The sequence below is a fragment of the Mycetomoellerius zeteki genome, unplaced genomic scaffold (genome assembly GCF_001594055.1).
Source record: "Mycetomoellerius zeteki isolate Tzet28-1 unplaced genomic scaffold, Tzet1.0 scaffold19, whole genome shotgun sequence".
Classification (NCBI taxonomy): domain Eukaryota; kingdom Metazoa; phylum Arthropoda; class Insecta; order Hymenoptera; family Formicidae; genus Mycetomoellerius; species Mycetomoellerius zeteki.
Genome location: NW_017256854.1, coordinates 788876 through 812523, shown reverse-complemented (window position 1 = coordinate 812523; position 23648 = coordinate 788876). Strand labels below are relative to the sequence as shown.

At 31.0% G+C, this 23648-nt stretch overlaps 1 protein-coding gene across 1 annotated transcript in view; it reads right to left on the bottom strand.

Annotated features, from left to right (window-relative positions):
• Window positions 1-23648, bottom strand: part of LOC108721993 (uncharacterized) — a 110511-nt gene that overhangs the window by 84369 nt on the left and 2494 nt on the right. Inside the window, 2 exon segments of the mRNA XM_073512025.1 lie at window positions 7901-8095; window positions 22011-22151. Coding sequence (XP_073368126.1) covers window positions 7901-8095; window positions 22011-22151 — 336 coding nt within the window.

Below are 23648 nucleotides of genomic sequence, written 5' to 3'. Positions count from 1 at the left end.
CTGTGTGTTTGTGTGTGTGTGTGTGTGTGTGTGTGTGTGTGTGTGTGTGTGTGTGTGTGTGTGTGTGTGTGTGTGTGTGTTGCTATTCCGAACAACATGGACCATCTTAATCTCTCAACGGAGACAATCGGCGTCACTGAAGACAATTTATAGCACAGCTAGAGAAGGTCGATTACATTGAATTCCCCTTGCTAGTTAAGGATAGTGACGGGTGTATACTTCAGTACTGTATTTTATAAGAATAATTTTTACTTGCCACAAAACGCGAAATTTAGTCCTATACAATTTCTGCGTGCTACTATCCAGATAACATTTATGTTGCATAAGATATCTAAAAGACTTTTAAATGTCTTATATCTAAAAAATGTCTAAAAGATGTCTTTTAGATATGTTATGCAATATACATGTTTATATGAGTAGGGAAGGAATACGCTATCATCGCGTCACACGTGTATTATACTCGTAATTATTATCTTAAGATTCCTGTTTACTAACCACTCCTATTCCAGATCAGAAACGAGAAAATATTCACAATAAAAATTCTTGCAAAATATATTAATATGAAAATGTTTCAATAAAATAATATTTACAATCAATAGATCCGATTTGTAAAATGTATCGAATACTCTACTTTGGTTCGTTAATTAATAAATAACCATATATCACACACAGAGAAATAAATATGATTTAATTTAACGAACCAAGAAGATTTTCGATACATTTTATAAGTTTATTTTATTAATTGCAGATGTTGTTTTATTGAAAATAAAATTATTTTATAATAAAGTTATTTTTATTTAAACATAATTTATAAGAGTTTTTATTGTGTCTTTTCACTTATGACATCACTATCTAAGATATATAGTAGTGGTGAATTAATAAATTGGAGCCTTAATATTTCATTTTTTATTTCTTCATTCTTCATTTTATCTTCTATTTCTAATTTCTTGAGCTAATTCAACTTTAATATTTTTCATATTATAGAACATCATAAACAATTACTGCTTACAACATAATATATTAAAAATTATCGGAGATTATCGGAAAACAGAAAGAAAACAGAAACATGATATTCAATGAATAGTATTACATGTTGTTGAGTAAAAAAACATATAAATATAAAAAAGCATATAAAATGATATAAATGACAAGTATGAAAGTCATATGTATATCACTTCCATTATAAATCGTGTTGTTTATATTTGAGTTACCGTAATTTTACACTTCAGATCCAATCGATATCAGTTAAAAATAATACGTTATAACATATATATAGATATGTATAATTTCTTAGTTGACAATATAAATATATATAATGTTATAATAATATTACGTGACAGTTATATTGTTGAGCAAAATTATAATGTTAATGTTATGTTATTTTTAGTTGATGTCGACTGGGAATTTTTTTTTTTATAGAAGGGCCAATCACAATTTTTCATAACACACGTTATTCACATCGCTCCATTTAATCAGGCTCTTTCCGGACAGTCAAATGACATTAACTGCAAACGGTGAGATAATAAAAACAAATTTCTAAAGTATAGAGTTCACACGTCAGTTTAACATCGAGGATAAGCTGTGTCTAAAATCTACAATTATTGTTGTCCGGTAACCAAATAACAACGTTGACAAATCTGATCAATACTATAACAAGATACAGAAAATATGAGATTAAAGGTAAACACAGCGTTATTCAATGCGTGATAATTGACCGAATTTCCCAACAATGGCTCACATTATAATTGTTAATTTATGTGTTTAATTATATTCAAACGATATTCATTAAGCTCATGTTATATACTTTAACAATAACAAAGGGAAAGATGATGACTGTGTTCTTACACAGAGTACATATTACTCTGTAATATGCTATAGGATTTAATTATTAAGTATTGTTCAAATAATAAATTCAAATAAATATATAATATTTACGAATATTCAATAAATTTCTAAAATACCATGCATTTGGTTGATTCAATTTATTTCGTGAAATTTAATTTAATTTAACAGCAAAAGCTATCCGTTTTTAATAAAAAACTATTGATATGTCAGCATCTCGATATGAAGTATGTTTTGCCAGTAATTTATTTGAAAAATCTATTAAAGGTTGGTAAAATTGTAGCGACTTAGTAAATAGGTACTATATGGCTGTTTAAATATTTCTACTTGTGAGATAAGACAATTATGCACATTCGTATCCATGCAACTCGCAGCAGCATGAGTATTCTATGTTGTCCCGAATACGGCAGTCTATCTCGTTAGTCTCACTTTAAATTCTCCCAGGTCAGGTCTCATCTGGAATACTCGTTGTCGTGATTATAATGCTTGGTATGAATATAAGAACGGTTGCATATTCATTTCGATTTACCTCGTTGAACTGTGGCGTCAACATAGACGCGGGACGTTGCGGAACAAAAACCGATCTCTATATATCAGACATTTCCTTCATACCATATTTTATCGTGGCATCAACCACATGATTTAACGCCCCTGCTTACATTCATTACTTTTATTATATGCAAAATACTTCGCGCGAAATTCTCGTTTCGAAATTTCGACGCGACAAACGCATTTCACCGAAATGATGCGAAACCGCTGTATTGCGCGGCAACTCACGAATTACATTACGATAAAGTTAGGACGAAGTTAAGCTTTTCAATTTCGAGCCTTTATTTAGATCAAGCGACAAATTTAAATTTTTCGCTTAAAGAAATGCGAACTTTTCTACATAAATTACACGATGCAGAGCCTTATGGCTACCTGACAGCTTTTCCCATGATGAGTGTGCAATTACGGACCAATAGAATTTCTGGGTGTTATATTCACTTCTTAAATATGAAATTACTCGTGGTTTTAATCTAGAAACGAAATCGCACAATATCACATTTAATTCGAGCTGAATGCTGGTGCATTCGGCATTGGGGCACCGTCCAGAAATGGGTGACACCGATACGTCCGTACAGAGTTACCCGATTTTTTTCAATCATAAATGCAAACGAAATTTGACGTGCCAAAAATTAAAAGCGTCCAATACCGTGTTTTCGGTGCAGTGAACAAACTGTGAGGTTCGTCGGTTCGACAACCGCTATTTATTGATGGCAATCAACACGAATGGGAAAAGTGGAACCGGCGCGGCGTGAACCTTTCTGCGAGATATATCGATTACATAACGACCGGAGCAGAGTATAAATTACCTTCCGAAGATTGATATCGTCTTATTTACCCGAACATAATATGATTTTCTATTTAGTGATAAAAGTAAATTACACTGTCCAATGCTATCTTTTTCGCAAGTATGAATAGTCATTTCCGATGTATTTTTTAATTTTTACCTGCTGACTACCATTATCCTAAATTAAATCTGTTGTTCATATTTAATTATATTAAAATTTAAAAAAAATGGCATTAAAAGAGTTAAAAATTTTAAGGATTTTAATGACATTATAGCAGCAATTTTTTTCTAAATTTTTGTTAGTATAAAAGTAACAAATTTTATTTTTAAACTGCATTTTGTTTCGTTTGAATATAATTTTTCGTTTTCAAAAACAAAATAGACATACCAAAGCGAAACAAAATGTATTATCTATAAAGCTATAAGCTGATACTTTTACGTGAAATTAAAAAAATTTAAGAAAAAATTATTGTCGATGTTACAACGTCATAAAAATTTTTTAAATTATGGTTTTTCGCCTCTTTGCATCATTTTTTTTTTAAATTTTATTCTGATAAATAAATTTGAATAACGGATTCATATTCAACAGGCAAAAATACAACATTAATGATTACCTATTCATATTCGAGAAAAAAAGAAGACATTTATCGGACAATGTTATTGAATTATGCCAGTACATGCTTGTGTCTTCTTCATTCATACAAAAAATACAATTAACTTCCTCGTATTATAAAAAATACAATTATATACACGGAAAAAATTTCTAGTTGAAAATGAATGAATCAGAATTTTCTGATTAAATTTACTAGAATTTTAGTTGAGATAACCGGAATTCTGATTGATACAATATTTCTGATAAAATCTATTAGAATTCTTATATTTTTACCAGAATAATTATATCAATCAGAATTTTAATTATCTCAACTAGAAGTAGATTTAACAAGAAAATTATAATTCATTCATTTTCCACCGGAATCACTATTTAATCGAACCAAACCATTTTTCTCAGTGTACACAATTACATACCATATACATTATACATATACATTACAAAATTTCGAAAGAATTAGTAAGTATTAATTAATACTAATTTTAACTTGATGTTGAGTCTGTATTATTTATGTAAATTTTAAACTTTAAAATCAAATAAAATCTTTCTTTAGTCCATTTCACAAAACTTTTCTAATTAATTGTTAAATAGCCGCGTTAGGTCACAGCGTCAGTCGGCTCGCATAGCGACCTGTTTAATTAACAAAGCTATCTAGTATAGATTATGTCTGCTATCAAGCATATATATAAATTTCTATTAAATCATGCGGAATGTTATTGAGCATAATCATGATGAGGGATTGCATTATTGGATATCTTCCACTCGAGTAATTTTAGTTAATTCATCATGGATTGGTTGGAAAATTTACGGAACGCAAGCTTGCAATATCAATATACTTAAAAATTATTGCACTACTCGCATAAACGTATACATCTCTTTGTTAAAACTGTCCCCGAATTCTGAACACCACTCTACATAATAAACGATCTGCATTAACGGTCATGTGCTACTCTTCTCTTCAATTCATCGAGTGTCAGAAATGTTTATCATATAAATACTGTACAGTAGAGATTGCTGTTAAGTAATTTATCATTTTTATCAACCTTTGTATTAAATAAAACTAGAAACCTGAATTATTTAAAAGAGGAATTGACAAATTTTTCCCGCGGGATAAAACAGGAAAAAAAGAGTATATTGAAGCGAAAGTAGAAATTTTGTTTTAATTTTGATAAAATTATTTTTTAACTCTTTACTCGATAAATACAACAAACTTTTCACACTAATTTAGAACTATAATTCATTTATAACTGAGAATTACAAAACAAAATAAGAATTTTAATTATTTTAGAAGGTATGTGTTTTTAAATTCGTTAGTTTTCGCATGATTTTGGAGCGAAAATGTATGTTTGTATTGTTTATAAAAAAAAAAAACAAAATCAAAATTGACAAATAAAAGTATGTATATCAAATTTCACACAACGCGGTCCGTAAAACAATGATCCTTCGTAATAAAGGCAAAGTAACACAAACGGATTGTAACCGGATTAATTTCTCAATTGTGCAACAGGATGTCCGACAATTCCGTGAGAACGAAGTACAAAAATATACGATAATATTCTGGATCGGTGAATTTCGGTAAACGGGAGCGGGCTTCGATCGGGGATTATTTTTTTTTTCAATTGCCGCTTTCAGATAAACTAGACGGACGAGCCCTTTCGCTACTCCATGTACGGTCAGCCGAAAAAGCCATCCTTTACGTTTTCCGGCGATTCAATTTAACCGCGACTGAGCGAATCGTCAACGGACGGGCGCCGTCATGGAGTTGTCCAAGTAGATTGGATCTTATTGAATCCAGAACTGTCCTCCTGGAAAGGACGGGACGGACCTCCACTTGATAGGAACGAGCTTCCGTCCTCATAAAACAGTGTGCTCGCGTCGCTTATTCGGTATTGAATTGCGACATGAACGTTGACGTTCGTTGTGAATCTCGAGTCAACACCTGGCACCACGACACACATAGAAGGAGAGACAACGGTCACGCCGAATTTAACGTCGCGAAAAAGTTGTCACGGACGAGCGAAGTTCACTTCTGATTGCCGACGATTGAACGTTTTCACGTCATTCGCCGTGGATCGGTACGTCGTAATTTGAGGAGCAAACTTTCAAAATGCGTTTTGTTCAAAATTTGTAATTTTCAGAAAACGAGGAAAAAAGAAATTACACATACAAGAAAACCACGCACTTTACAGAAAATAACAATATGTCAATCAGTAGGATGTGAAATATTAAACAAAATTGCTTAACAATTGCTAAAAATGTTAAACAAATGCATTTTATTTGTTTCTAATTAAAAAACATAATGCACTTCGAAATGTCTATGTTTTTCAGCATACAAATTAACGATGAAAACAATGCTTTCTGAACATCTCAGAGTAGCTCATAATATAAGTCATTCTACACTGAACACTACGCCATCTCTAACTAAAACATTGAAATTTTAGACAAAACGCATTTTGAAAGTCTGCTCCTCATTTACTGGATAGTAATAGTTGGCAAAAGCGAAGGAAACGAGTGATCGAAAAAAACGGAAGGAGTGAGTCGTCCCGAAGGATGATCTCTATATAAAACGCGGATCACACGACGTTTTCGTTCGGAGGCAAATAACACGTTTGTCCGAAAATATATCAAAAGTTCACTGAGAAAAAGATTTGGTTGGATTAATTCTAGTTCAGAATTTGCTGGTTAAATCTACATATTAAATTTTAATTGTAATAACCGGTATTCCGATACAATCAGAATCTTCTAGTTTGTTCCATTTTCAATCAGAACATTTTTCTCGGTGTTCAGCAAAAATATATTGCGCTAGGGGGTATTTTGTCGGTAGGAACCTGGTATAAAGTAGTTGCTTTTATCGGGATGTTGCAGAAAATTAGTTGTAACAGGAAATAATCCATCAAAGCATAAGTTTTGATAGAATTTCAATGAACTGTCGGTTAGACGGTAAAACTAGATAACGGCGCGAACTATGTATCATTTTTGTGTCAAAACTTGCAGTATATAGTACGGCACCATTATTTTACAAAGTGAAAGTATTTCGGTAAATTTGACTAGCGGACCTGTTTGTAAAAATCTAAAGTACTCGACGTATCTTTAACAGCTCCGGTATTTCCTAAAATTCTCTTACTTTCCAATAAAGTTCTTCAACTTTCCTGTAACTTGAAAGTGAAAAGACATGTTCAAAAAATGCCAACAATAAGCGACAGGCACTTTTTAAATGTCATATTCTGTTTAAACGAACAGTTCTTTATTTACTGTGTCATTAAAAGTGGTCATCTGCTAACTTACTTGTGGCTGTTATCATCGTTTATTTCTGGTTTACTTTTTCAACTCCGTGGAGAAACGCACAATCAGCGGCTTCAAAACAATCAAAAGTGTTTATTAAATTTGCCGAAGTTCCTCAAATGAGTTAAATCGTAAAGCACCGAGCTCTGGCTTAAGTTGCCTATACTCGGCTAATGATTATAGAAAGCTTCGTATAAGCTGCGCTTAAGCTCTGCCGACAATATAGACCCCTGGCAATTCATTCGATTAATTCACGCGGGTGATTCAATAATGTTTCCTGCGAGGCTGCTTTTCGGGGCAAAAGTCGGTTGCCAGCGCATCCCTCCCGGATATTGGAAGCCGAGATCCAGGCAACAATGGAAAGGAACGCTTTCTTTTTAAACAGTGGAAAGAGTTACGACAGCTGGAACCGGTCGCCTGGATCGCATAGATTTTGTTAATTCAAACAGAGATACCGTATTCGCTCTAACGTATACGATTAAAAATCCGCATGAAAGAAATAGATATCAAGATATTATATATGAAATCTCGAAATATTTCGAGTTCAATCACAGTAGAAAACATAGTAAGCTCGTACTGATGAATGGTATATTTTTGTATAAATTTAAATAAAATTTAAATTTAATCTCATAATTCAAGATACAAAAAAAGTTAACGAATATAATTTTTTATTTAATCTCATTCTCTCTTTTTCTCTCTCTTATTATTTTAACCAGATTTATTTATTGATGCATTTATTGATGCATCTATCCTAAGAAGCAGAAATGTCCCATTCAGACTACATAACGGATATAATGTACTAACATGAGGGCAAAATATATGTGATGGCTCACCGAATATGGGATTCCCACGATGCGTTGCCAGTCCGCCGAGGGTTAATACGTGCGAGTGATCTGCTGTTACCACTAGAAGCGTTTCCGTGAGATCGACCTCCTTCATAACTGCCTCGACGGCTTCCTCCAGAGCTAGGGTCTCATCCAGGGCGCGATAAGCGTTGTTGTAATGGTGAGCATGGTCGATTCTTCCACCTAAAGAGAAACGGCAACAGATCTCGCTCATGAGAGGCTTATGAGATGCTACCATTTATTAAAGTTATCTTCATACTACTTCATAACATAATGCTGTGATTCGTCTCCTGGATTCGTTAAGACTATCGAATTCTTAGATATTATTGTTCTTTTTCACATCACATCAAATTTATTTAAATATATCAATTCTATACTATTTTCTCTATCATGAGCATAAAAAGTTCATTTTTAAAATAGTCTTAAATGTTAATTTTTGTAACATTGTTAGTTTAAAATGTTATTCGAATATTTATTTATTTTAATAACATTTGTAAGATTTGTTGTAACAATTTATGATTATAATTTTCTTGGATCGATATCAAATAAAATAGTTCAATTTTGAACTGAATGTCTTTCTTTATCTGTGATATTTTATTTGTTTGACTTATTTGTTTGATAAGGAGAGAATCATATTCAAGTTCGCGTTTTGTTTACTTCTATCCACATTCACGCGCGTGCTTGTACACAATGTTTATCATTTAATAACTTCATTAATAGTTCTCAATTGGATTTTAATCAGTGGTGTCAATCATAGATGAGATGGTGAGATGTTATTCGTTGCCCATATAGTTCGGTCTGCGTGAGAGCAGCGGTTCCTGTTATCGCATTAACAAAGTTACACGAATGGACTTAACTTAATCATCGTGATAATTCTATCATGGCAAAATGGCGGCGTAGCTGCGCACGCGAACGTTCGCCGTAATAGCAATGATCAAAAAACAGCAGAAAAATTTTCACAGAGAGAGATTTCAGCGTCATGCATTTTTCAGTTGAATTGTTATAACAACAATAAATAACGACAAGATTAAAAACGCACAATGCAATACAGTGTGTTGTTCAGATTTTAACTCTGACTCGTTGAAATCCACATATAAAATTCAATTATATATAGTTAGTTTATAGTATCAAGTATCGAAAAATATTTATTTATATTTATATATTCGTTGAACGGATACCTACATTGTTCGATAGTTTAGTTTCAACAAATTTGCGGAAAGTAATTTAAAGAAATTAGGTAAAACACAATGAAACAAAATACAAACAAGATAAAGAAATTATTTTATGCTGCAATTACTTTTTGGTTATTGATAACTCGTTTCATATGGAGTTACGTATATATATAATGTATACATATTTGACCAATTCTATCTCAATCTACAGATACAGATCAGTGCATCGAATGCTTGCAATGTGTTCTGTTAACTGTTATACGAAATAATTGCTCCAGCTATTCGTTCTTTCGTGTCTCAAATAACATTAATCTAATGTACTAACATTTGCGAAGATTTGAATAATCATTTTACTTGCATTGAATTTATTCTTGAAGCCCTACTAAAAATATAATTTTATGTTATTTTAAATAACATTATCGATGCAGGCTTTGTGTCACTTTATTCAGCCATAATATATAATAGTTACATATAGCTTTTTATAATCAATCTATAAAATACAATTTTATATTGTCAGTTGTTTCTAAAGTTGTATGTAATACAACCGAAATCTTTTAATAACGAAACAAATTGCTACCCTAATTCACGTTCAAGTAGTTGACATGTTGACTGTAATAGTCTTCATCGGTGATCTGTGCTTGACTTTTAGTGGCGCTCTGATGGTCACTTACAGTGACCAGCGTTATCGAAATTTTTAAAACACTTGTAAATAAATAAATGCCATTTCATGTAAAATTTTGAATGGCATAAAAAGTTAAATAACGTAAAGTAAACAATAAACAATTCAACACACACTATACAAATACATGTTCAATTATTTCATTGTAACAATAGTATTTTTATCATTATATGCTTGTAAAGAAAATTTTGTACATGCAAATAAGATATACAAACTGGCTGAGCAACGTGTTAAATAATAGATTTTAACGGTAAAAATAATTTAATAAAAGTGTAACAAATAATTATGCGTCCGCGTAAAACAAAATTACTTTTACAAGTTGAACCATTCTCTGGAAAGAATATTTTGTAATTGTAATCTTTCTCAAAAGTGCATTTCAAAAGAGAATTTACTTCAAAATGTTGTAAAGCGAGCGCGTTGGATAGCATACATAATTCTTCTGCTCGTGGTATAAAAAGTTAAAGTATGTTTCTTCGCGATATTTCAACGTCGGCGCTCGGTTCTCAACGCAACCGATCGTGAAATGCAAAAAGGCACGATCATCGATGGTACTTCGTTGGTTTTATAATCATTAAGAGTATCATCGATAAAAGTGGCTGTAAAGAAATCAAGAGATAAACTATATCACGACCGCGGTCTGAACTGACAGACGATGCTGAACTTGCATCGCTTGCACATCGCGGACGAGCGACATTGATCTCCTCGTTACGCGTACGTCATTCATATACAAACTCATTCGAGTGAGGTTCGACAGGCTCAATTGCTGTGCACTGCAGAAATAAGAATCAGCTTTATTATAGGTATTATCTTAAAGGATTCAATCGATACGATATAGAAAGACATAACTGCTGCATTTAATTTTCTGTTCGTATTCGAGTCTCGTTTGAATTTACTTGACTTGGAGAAGCGACGCATATAAATATATTCTTATGCGTGCGTAGAAGGATCTTGTCTTGAGAAGCATTACAAGTGCTGCATACAGGGTGTTCTGGAAAACATGATTCGATCGCGAAGGGAGTGAATCTACACGAAAAAATAAGTCATAAAATGAATACAGAATACATTTGTTTTTCATACAAATTAATTTTTTTTTTACGCCGAAGATAGTCCGAAGTGAAATCGAAATGTTTGTTTTTGTATGGTGTTTTCAATTGAATTTTAAGCGTTTTAATGAATAAACATTTTTTGATATTATTACATATCTGCACGCTGTGTAAACTGCGTTTTAACTTTTAATGCCCGTTTTACAATTTTATTATTATTTTATGTAGAACAGTCTTCTTTTTTAATTTTTTTCATGTGAAAAAATTGATCTCTGCTCATATTTGTATTTATTGGTGATCGAGAATACACAAGAAAACAGGATATTCACGATGAATTTTATTACTTTATAAATTGTTGAGAATGTTGCCTGAAAACAAAACTTCATATAACAATATCTTATTTTACGTTTTCGATTTATTTTTTCGAGTAGAATTTTCCTTCCTGGTTGTATTATGATTTTCCAGAATACTCTGTATAAGTTTACTGTAACGCAATTTATCGGAGAGAATCGTGACTTGACGAAATAAAAAAAATGGTATGTTTAACGAAGAAAAGAACTGTTACATCTGTATAAACGCAAAATTGTTTGAAATTCTCAACTTTCCTTGTTAAGAAAGATAAATCGAGTAAGAGAGGCACGAGAATATTATGATTTGATCTTAATAATTTATGGTTTCACCTTTTAATTTAGTTTCTTTTAATTAAGATATCTGCCACTTCTCTATCAAAACTTTGCCATCTGGATATCTAGAGTTTAAAGTTTCTATTTTATTTTTCAAATAAATGATAATGAAGTAAAGTATTTTCATGGCAAATCCAATTACAATCATTAAGTTCGACACGATTCATCTCGCTTGTTATTTTTATCGATACCTCGTCGAACTGTATTCTATCAGATATACTTTGAACTGCATATCTCTTTGTGGTGCGCATCATAAATAACAAAGTAGCTTCAGTACGTACAAAGAAATCGAAAAAAGCTATCGAAAGAACGCGGGCCTTTCGATGCTCGGCTGTATGTCGCAAATTGTTGCTTTCGCAGGATTGCCTGTTTCATGTAGCAAGCGTTATAAAATGAAAAATACCTAAATGTCACTGGGGAAATAAAACATCGCTAAAAATAAAGAGAGCTCGACAAACTGCAACCTGCAAGAACGACAACGAGGTACAGTACTCGTTGCTGTTAACCTTTGTCGAAGCGCAAACAATCGATAGCACGTTTGAACACCGCTGTAATAAAGCAGAACCGGCCTTGATTTCGGTTCTATCTTTATGCCGTTTACTCGAAACAGGCGCCATTAACGAGTAAAACAACCGAGAAACGCTGAGAATAGGATGCAAAAGGATATTTCGGTTCATTTCATCCACTTTGTCTCGTCGTCGATCGCGTTATGGCCTACAATATCCTATAAATAGAATAATATACGCAATTGATCGTTTTGTATATAGAGTGTCTTTAAAATACAATATTTTCCATGAAGCCACAAATTTTCTTCGGCAAAAAATTATTACTTATTTTAGCTTCACAAGTTTCATTAGAATAATTTCTATCGAAGAAAATTAAATCGGGCGAAATGTTAATTGCGTGAATAAAATTTATTATCGATTACTTCCATCAACAATGACTGCGACATCAGATATCTCTTATTTCTTCGTATCAATCCGGACGATCTTGATTATCCTTGTACTGAACCTCGATTGCTGTAATTCAATACAATGCCGCGCTATCTTAGTGATGACAGTTAGCGAATAGTTCAGCGAACAATCACTACACTTCAATTATGATGACTGCTTATTACGAACTATCATTGTTATGAGCTTTCCTATCTCTGATTATACGTACCAGTATCTCGTAATGGCCACTTAGTTGACAGTAATAAAGACACGATTTATACTAAAGATCAGGAAACACATTACTTGTTACATCGCTATAATTACGATAATTACAATTTTTTGGTAACGCCACTTTTATCTTAGCGTATTGTCCTCTGCAGAAGTAACAAAACTGAGTGGCGCATTATTTGTAACGCTGTTATCGTTACAATGTGTATGTTATCTTTCCTTTTTGTATGATAATGTATGACGTTACAATTTTTGACACTAACGATAAAGCAAAGATTGGAAAAGTCACTTTTAAACTCTCCAGTAAACAAACTGTTACATGTAATGTACATATAACATTGTGTTTACTGAATCGTTATCATTACACATTACTCATTAAAATAAGTAACTCATTACTTTATTCATTATGCGTTATGTAACAATTAAAGTAATGATCAATTATTTTCTTCAATGAATAACGAGTTACTTCTAAAAAATGATTTTCTCAACTTTGGCGTTATCGTTAGTGTGAAGAATTGTCATTACTAAATTGTATTATAAAAAAGTAATAGTAACAACATTGCAAGTAACGTGTTCATTCCCATCCCTACCGAGGATAATACGCTGAGAGAAAAAAATCTACATTCATGTGCTAAATAATTATGTGAACCTTAGGTAAATATCGATTTATATTTAAAAAAAATGTTACTTCATACATGAATTTTTGAGTCACGTGTTTATGAAAAAGCTTATGTTTGTATATATCTCGAGGGAACGTTATGTTTGAATTCTCTAATTTAACTTCTCCATGATTTTAGCGTTCGGTTCATCAAACTTTGTTGATGATTGCAAAATTTATAATGTAAACGTGTCCCGAAATTAACTTCTATTTTAGGATTATTAAAGGCCCTCAGTTATACCGGAACAGTCGAAGATTTGTGAAAAACCCGACAGTGAAAGCCAGGATATCTTTGGTCGCTTATCCCGCTTACAGACTTTAAATTTTAATCCGAACGGACAAGCGACTCGTCTGACAAATTACGTTCATGCCGTTGATTTTAGGAAGCCGTTTTATAGGGGCTATCGAGTCCTTGCTGGTTTAGTAGCTCGTATCTGCTTCTCTACATTGCGGCTAGCCTCCTAACTAAAACTCAAAGTAAATACCACGGCACTGTAACGGCACTTACTGCGAAATTAGTTCTGCTGTTTTCAACCGAGTGAATGTATAAGAAGATTAAATAATGCATTAGAATACGAGTAATTTAAATTTGAAATAATATATAATCGTTAGTAATATAATAATTAGTGTGTTATGTAAATTATAATATTATATTAATCATATGTTCGGTTAATGAGTATACGAAAAAGTTAATATTAGCGTTATTAATATGCTGATAAATTGCACACCAAGCAATATTCTATGATTTCTAATTATAATTAATTAATGTCAATGTGTCATACATGTGATATGGGATACCAATATAAATTAGAGAATTAATGAAATAGATACTAAAATAATTTTCCTACTCTATTAGACAGGTCGCTTTGCAGTTATTATTACCTAATATACCGTAATATGAATTTCATTTTATCAATATAATCATTATTATAATTATTTGCATTCTTCTTTTTAATTATTTACATCAAGCTAAATGTAAAAGTTGCTCGATTTTGTAAATATAGACACAAAGGCACAAAGTTACTCGTTATCTAATCATAACCTTTCCGTTTCATTTTCCTGTTTTTAATATTACTGTCACATTTCTGCTGCTAAATACGCAGCCGGAAGTGAGTTCTCTCGTCGAATTAGGAAGAATGATAAGACATTAACCTTAGCCGCATTATCGTTTTTTTTTACGAGCAACATTGAACGAACGTTAATTCGTAGAAATGACGATCTCTCATTAAACCATTTTTATTAAAAAAGATGAAACCTTGGACACATTTTCCCGTTCCACTTTAATCTCACGCGAATAATTTTCATTATCATTTCGTATATTAAAATATTTGTATAAAAATAATACCGAAAAGATAAAAATTTAAATTGTTCCCTTTTATAGAAATTAAAATCTTACTGAATAAATACTGTTTTTATAGATGTCATAATGAAAAAGACTTAATGTAAGCCGAAACAAGATTTCGCTTCTTTTCAAAGTCATAGAAATATATAGGGTGTCAAAATAAAAGTAATATTGATGGACCATCATTTTGTACGGAAGATACAGACAAAATTGACACTTAAATCTTGCAATAAGCGCTTATTGTTCCTTTCATAAGAAATTCATGGGCGACGTTTGAACCACATTGAACCGCAAAAATATGGTTTCAAGGAGCAATAAAGATATTTTATCGTGCGGTAATAATACATGTTCTTATTCGTTCAATGACGCAAAGCCTCGAGGATGAAGCAGATTATGTGGTGGAATAACGCGTGAGCTCTAAACATCGTGTAAGCGGATTTCGTTTTTCTGCGATAAATTCTATGCGAGAATATGAGTGTATGTCTAAGAAGAGAAGGATATTCTGAGCTTCAAGCAATACTGTACACTGCGTTCATAAAGAAATAATCTTATAAATATCATATTTATCCTCCTTTTTGATGAAAAGTTTATAGAAACTAGAGAGTTCTATCATTGGTTGATTCTAAAATGTCAATTAATATGTATAAATAAATATACAAGTATGATTAAACTTGTGTTTAATTAAAATGAAAGATTTAGAAATTATTAGTAATTTGAAAATACTGCAGTACACAAATTAATTGAATACTAATAATTGTATATTCATAAATATACAATATTATTATTTAATTAATTTGTTACAATCGTTAGTATTCAATTAATTTGTGTAACCATTTTGGCGTTTCTATTACTATTACATTTAAATAAAAATTTCTAATGATTCTGAACTAAACACGCGTGTGTTGAAATAATTATTACTAAGCATATCACTGCCAACATCTACCGACTAACGACGTATATGCAACGTTCAAAATTAATATTCAGATGACCCATTTAGCTTCCAAGCTTGACATTCCCTACCCTACCCAAAACCTGACCGCGTAACTATGCATCAGAGAATGTGACGTGTAAACACATCCATCGACCACTGAAACTCAGCCGACAGCGGCCCGACGTGCAAACGAGCCTCAGGTCGACTTGAGGTTTATCTCGGATAAGGGCTTAACAGGAAGTCCGGACGTTATGCGTTTATCTTTGCGAATGACTGACAAGAAAATACGACTTCCGGACCAGATTTGCTATTTCTTCTGGGATAATCAATACAAAAATCTATATCTGAATAATAAAAAGCATTGATAAAAAGCATTTAAAAAACAAGAGATCTCCGAATACTATTTATTTATTCAATCTCTCTCTCTCACTTTGTCTCTTTGAGGGAAGACATTTGGTCTTAAAACCAGACTGTTGTAAACTTTTTATATTTTATTGTATGCTCTAATATTTATTCTATGCTATGTTGCGATCCAAAAATATTACGGAAGGATGTATGACAAATTATCAAAGATATTTATAGAAGAATGTAGTTTTAACGGATTGGAAAGTAAACTCCATGATTCAAACTGTGAATTCAAACTAATGAATAAGTAATTTTGACGATTACCTACTATTTTCATTATTAAGAAAAATTATGAAATTATTCGAGACATGTTTTCCATTCCATTTTAACCTCATTTTTCATTATCATCTCATATATTTAAGTGTTTATGTAGAAATAATACCAGACAGAAAAAAATTGAAATTACAACACACTTTGCTGAAATTAAAATTTTCAGTAGACAAACTGCTCTAATTAATTTATTCTAATTTTCTTTATAAAAGAGACTTAACGTAGATTAAACAAATAAAAATTTTGTTTTTTCATAATCATATAAACATGCAGAACATCAAATAATTATCGATGAAATATGTTATTATTATAAAGTGCATATATATTAATGCGATAAAAGTATATATTAGTGCGATAAAATACCTTTATTGCCTCTTAAAACTGTATTTTCGTAATCCAGAGAATTGACGCATCAGATTAATGCGTTTATCGCGCTCGAAGAGATGCTCTTGTAGTGCTCTCGATGATTCGCGAGCGGTAAATCGCATCGAAATGTATTAAGGTGCAGCGAACTTTCCCAACTAGTAGCCGGGAGCAACAGTTGTCGCGCGCTGTGAAACTTTAGTCGTGGCATCGAGATCTGACGCCGATTGCAAGCAAAACGAGGAAAATGCGACCGCGGAACGAGGATAGATCCTCTAATGAAGTTTCCCTGGAAGTGTTCGAATGATCTGAAGCTTGGCAATCAACGTTACCGCAGTGTACGACATTTTCGCGTGCGAATTGCTTAGATCGTTCACGCTTATTCCGAAATAACATTGTAGTAATATTGATATACGAGATATACATCTCTCACGTATATGCAAATTCTAGAAATACGTTCCAATTTTGAATTTAGAAATAAACGACGATAGAATTTCGTAATGTATAGTTTCCATGATAATTTCATTACAGAAATTATAAATAACAAATATATACAATTTAAAATGTACTAACAAATATTCGCTCCAAATCAGCTGATTCTTTTAGATCAAATAAATATTCACGAGTACTTGTAGTGTCTGCATTAAATCAGAAACTAAACGCACCATAGTTATTATATATAGCGCTCTCTCTTTGTTTGCAATCATATTGTATGAATATTTTATCCACAATATATTGCCGTATATTTCATACACGCAATAAAAAACCGTATACACCGCAGACAAAGAATATTTATAACTTGAAAAGAAAGAATCCTTTTTTATTCACCATGTGGCCCCTTTCAGCTTCAAAATGAGAAAATGCGTGAATGTGTGAAAAATATGAGAAGAGAATATTTTTCAAAGTTAAATCTATTTCAAAGACAATTTGCATCCTTTATGTATCATTGAATAAGTGCGAAATTTAGTTACAGAAAAACGAAAACGAATAGAACACGTAGTATTTAAACATATCTGTTTTTATGTTACTATTGATGAGTCCGTTCTAATGATCAAAATTGTGTAAACAAATTTGTTTTTGCGAATGTTTACTATAAACAGATAATTAACCTACCGTTTTTCATTAATCAGTACAACGAGTATTGCAAAAAATTGAATCGTCGTACTGTAGGTTAAAATGTAAACAAGATTCTTAATTAAACGCGTTGTTTTATTCGTATTACAGTCGTGCTTAAGTGTGATCCACTATATTACACGTAAACAACATTTCACATCTCATTGAAGAAAGGTAACACCGTATATCAAGGAAATGTATACGAAATTCATTTTTATTTCTTTTTTATAATTAATCTACATAATACTACTTTGTGAAAAAAACAAATAAACTGCTAAATTAAGAAGTTCTCAAAGAAATGTAATTAAAATAAAAGAAATAATTACTTCAAGAAAACATTTTGTAAATTAACTACTACGCGGAGTTGGTAAATAAAATAAATTTATATTTAAATTAAAATCAGATTTCAATCCACAATAATACAAATATGACATGAATAATACAAAAAAAGATTATAGATTTAAAAAAATTTTTCTCTTTTACATATTTTAATTTAACATATTTTAATTTAACGACTCTAATTAGTTTTTCAAGTGCATTAAAGAAAATTGTTTGATAAGAAGTTAATTATATAAATTCGCTTTAATTATCGTTTTATCCGTACGTATTAAACTTCTCATGCAAATCTTTTAAATGAAGAAAGACACGCAAAGCGCTAGTAAAATAATAATAAAATTACGTTGGTTTGCATGGTTCTGTAATCCGAAAAAGAAGAATAATTTGTTGAATTTTTTTGCGCGCTGAATCTTAATCCGCAGGCAAAAATCTTCTAGTACGTCAGATTAAAAAATGGGATTCAAATTTCTAAAAAATGCATTTTGTGGCTGTTTTTGAAAACTTTTAACTAATAAATTTGATGTCCTATAGACTTCGAAAAGAATTAAAATTAATGTTTGTATTTTGTATTTATAATAAAAGTGACATAATTATATTTTTATCGCAAGCATCATTAAATCTCAAACGTACTTTATTTACAGACAATTGCAAAGACGTTTAATGCTGCCAGGAAAACTATTGCTGATTCTTTTCTTAACAAATAAAACGTTGATATATAATAAAATGATAAAATTTTATATTACATGGATTTATCATAATTTTTCAGTAAAGTAGAATGTCGCGTAATAAGTTCTTCTTTTATTATTATTATTTTTCATAATTTGTTTTAACAATAATAGCTTAAAAAATAATTGTTTACAATCATATTTTAATCCTACGTATGAAATCCACACTTGACATTTTTCTATATTCAACAATTTCGCAGTGTGCTTGAATAGAGCAATCGTCCTTCTGTAACCGTTCTCTGTACATGCCTAAAAATAGATCACGGTAAAGTTTCGATGATACCTGCGGTAAAAAAGTAATATTTTTATTTTCATGTTTTCAAAGCACAATACTCGAGCTTTAATTTGAGCTCTTTTCGAAATCTCTACAATGTCGGATTTATTTTTTAATATAGCTTAAAATGCATTTTTGAGGAGCTTTAACACGTTTTTCTCTAAAAACTGAAGCGATAGAAACATTTTTACTTGTGGATTCAGCGCACAAAAACCTTTAATAAACTACTTCTCTTTTTCGAAACAATTAAAATATATATATATATAGATATAGGCAATATTTACATTCATATATATAAATATGTTATCCTCGTATATATAATATGTATGTATATTGAATATTTTATTTTGCATATGCAAAAGCTATTTAATAATTAAAATAAATATAAAGTTACCTTTTTAAGTTAATAAATTTGTATACAAATAAAAAATTTGTATAGAAATAAAAAATCATACACTTAAAAAATTGCAACACTTCTACGAATTCTTTAAATATTCACTTGTTTTAATAAACAACTTTTTGATTTCATATGCTACAACGTAACTTATATGTACACCTTTAATTTATTTAAAGCGTTTTTTATTTTGACATTTTTTTAGCAGTGAGTAGTGCATTTTCTGCAAAGCTTTATAAATATCTCATATACTTGTGTGACATATCAGTCTTTCTAAAGGACGGTACCATTCGCTCGGAAACTGGAAAGTGTTAATCAAATTGTTGCAATCTACAAATGCAGGTAGCTACTTTGCATAAGCAACTTTGACGCGAAGTTTTGAAACTCATTTATATATATGCACATACGAGAAAATGTAGTGGAGTTTCATTCTGCCAACAAAGATACATTCCTGATTAACGGTTTTCGATAAAGTGTCCCATTTATAAAATCGCTGGACTGTGCATCAATTTCAGCAATTTTTGTATAACAACAAAATATCAATTGCCTGCAGTTACTCACAGATCACAGAAAACGATAAAATGAATAGAAAATGCAAACTCAAGAAATACAAAATATTAACTCAACTTTCATATGAGAAACGCTTTTCCTCATTTTGTCCGTTATAATCCGTTATAACTGACATATCATGAAAGCGGAAATCAATTTGCAAATGATATTAATGGATTAAAATAAGAATCCAGTAATTATAAAAGAATTATGATTGAAATAAAAGAATATTGATTGAAATATCAATTACGTTTAATGCTCGACCCTCTCATTATACAGAACTTAACATATTAAAATCAATACGTAATTTCAATATTGAGTTAAATTTTATTCTGTTGTTTCAAAAGAAAATGAATAATCTACATAATTTTATTTTTAATTGAAAATTCAATGTCAAGGCTAAAAATTTAAGTTAGGAAGAAAAATATTATTCATTTTAATTTTCATTAAAAAATCCATTTCATACAAAACATCTATGAATAGCCATATAATTCTAAAACTGTCTGTGTAAAAGTGGTCTACACTTTGACTTTGATATCTATCATGCGTTTGTTCATGATTTACTTCCGTTATAAATCGTCCGCTATTTGTCATCTTCGATCCCAATGGTTTTTCACCGAAACAACTCGCTGACAACTCGTGCGCGTTCTCAATTTACAGAATCAAATAATCCGAATACGTAGAAATGATTTATTATAATGCACGCATTCGACGCTCGTATATAATCGCGTTTTATTGTATTGCTGACTAAATCGAAATTTGGAATGGTGTGAACGTGCATAAAAGCGCGTGGCTTTCACACGTCGGACAGCCGCATTGAATTGCAAATGCTTTTTTTCGCATTCATTATTTTTTTTAAATCTCTTCGCCATTTCGCACCTATATGAACCCTACTTGGACCTACTCGTGATAGTCGCGACTATCATAGATCAATTGAATAACCTGCGAACGAATGTCATAAATTCTAAAGTTAATTCAAATTCATCGATCATCATCATTATTCGTTTTTATCTGAATAAATTATTTGTTTTGTTATGTAAATTGGAAACTAATTAATTCTTATGTTTTCATTCGATTTTTCGTACCGCATTGGGTATATCAATTATTTATTATTTTCATAACAGAAAATAGTCGTTTTTTTTTTTTAGATAAAGTAGAATTTATGTATTAATAAAATATAGTGGCATTATTTTGAGAAACACGGATAAAATTCGAAAAAATTTATCAGTACTATATTGACAAAATTTTTGGGAGTATGGTACGAAATGTACCATATAAAATATACTGTTTGAGAAACACTCTGATTTACAGGAATTACGATTCGTATTAGAGACATTGAGTATGCGAACGGAATGTAAATATGGAAATTAATCTTCTGAAATGTACGCATATCGGAAACCGTAACCGCATTGAGGAAGCGGTTAACTCCTATAAAAGCCTGGGAGCCATTTTACAAAAATAATAGTCATTCGATAACCGTGAATCTATGTATTCTTCGAGCTTGTATAACAAATGTGACTACTATAATATAGCGCACTATCACTTAAGTATGTAGTTTCGTGAATACATATTTTACGCTGGTAAAAGACGACTATTTTATTTTGCTTTCAATTGCATTTTAAATAACGGGAATAGATAAACGTGATGCTAAAATTGTGCTGCAAGCGTGGCATTTAAATCGCATTAATTCTCAGGCAATAAAATCACTAAAAGATAATATTATAAAACATTATCTGTTTGTGCTCCGATTTTAGCATAAAATTATTGTTACAAGTTGTTCTCTCTTCTCGAGAATTGTAAATTTTGTATTTAGAAACATGCAAATACGTCGTCGCGTGTGTAAAGACCGCTACTCTCATTTCTCAAAGTAATGTCTCAAACCGACTCTCGGTGTTGAGACGTATCTCACTGAAGATGTATTTCGCGACTGTTACTCCTTTCGCCGCCGCGAACAAAGTTGTAAGTGGCTCTTTCTCTCTGATGTCGTAACTTCTGACTTACCCTCCACGAAGAGGAAGTATCCCTCGGGATTGTTCGCCAGTATCCGAAGCGCCTTAATCGCCATCTCAGCTAGAGAAGGATCGCCGGTGTCGTTCGTGTTCCGGTCGACGTTGAAGTCCATGTGAGAATAGGCGAAGAGTCCTGTGGCGAAGAAAATAAGTCTTGGCAAGTAATCCGATCGTGTTACACGAAAACAAGTTCGAAACCGTATGGACAAATGTGAGGAAACGTAAAAAGTATTAAAACTGAAATATCTCACACAAAATATAAATAAATAAATATATAAAATGTAAAGAACAAAAGTACACTGAAAAAAAAAAGATTGGCTGCTGTAGCAAATTAGATGGTAAAATATGGCATAGCATTTTTAATTGGCTGCTGCAAGCAATCTTTTCTTTCAGTGTAGAGAAAATATTTTTATACAATTGTAGAATTCGTAAAATGAATTATTTTAAGAAAAATAAAAAGGAAAATACCTGATTGTGATCATTTGCAAAAATAGACCAAAATACATATTTATATTATTCATATTATTTATAGATTTATATTTTGTTACTTTGCCGTTTTGTTGCTCGTTAATTCATGATGATTTATACTTTGTCCCTTACAATTTACAATATCTATTAAAATTTATTTCGGATGTAGGTATATACACTCGTTCTGAGTACGTTATCATGCTTTTCACAAATTATTAAATAACATTAATTGATTATACATAACGCAACAATAATTCAAAATTTCGCTCTATCGATCAACAGTTAACTATCTTATTAGCTAGATACACAGAGAGATTATCAATAGCAATTGATAGGCACAATGTAATCTCATATTCCGAATGATGAATGTATAATAATTAATACACTGATTACGGGAGTGACAATACCGTGCAATTAATACTATACAGCGGCTAATCGCATTATACTCAAATCTAAAATACAAATGATCGATGAAATTATATTCTTGTAAGTCAAATCATGCATTCTGTGAATTTAAGGTCCATAATTTAATACATGCATTTTTCAATGTAAATTAAACCATTAATAAACAATTACACTGCAAGCCATTATTAGTATTAATAAATATTGAACGTTATTAAATTTTTTTATTTTAGTGCGAAAATATTATGTTATACGATAAAAAGTTTAAATTAATTTAATCATCAAATCCATTAATTAAATAAATAAAACAATAAAAAATTAAAATCGAATAGTGGACAAAAGAATACATAGATATTAAAAATACTCATAAAATTTTCAATATAATATAACACAACATAAAAAGTTCAATTCTGCAATTAAATTTGCCAAATTTTTAGAATAAAACATTGCGCTATAAACACATCGATAAAAACAAGAGTTTATAAAATAAAAACTCTCCTAGCTATTTTTGTGTAGGATTCTATAATAATCAAAATAATTTTTTTACTATTTGAACAGGATACACCATATTACTGCATAATTAACTTAATAATGAACGGAATTCAAAATAAGCTAATACAGCATATTCCAATATGATTAAATTCCAATGTGACTAACCATGTATATATAATTTTATTAGGATATTCTAAATAGAAATTATATTATTTACATGCTTAATTAGAGCAATCGAGATTATCCAATAATAAATAACGTGATTTTT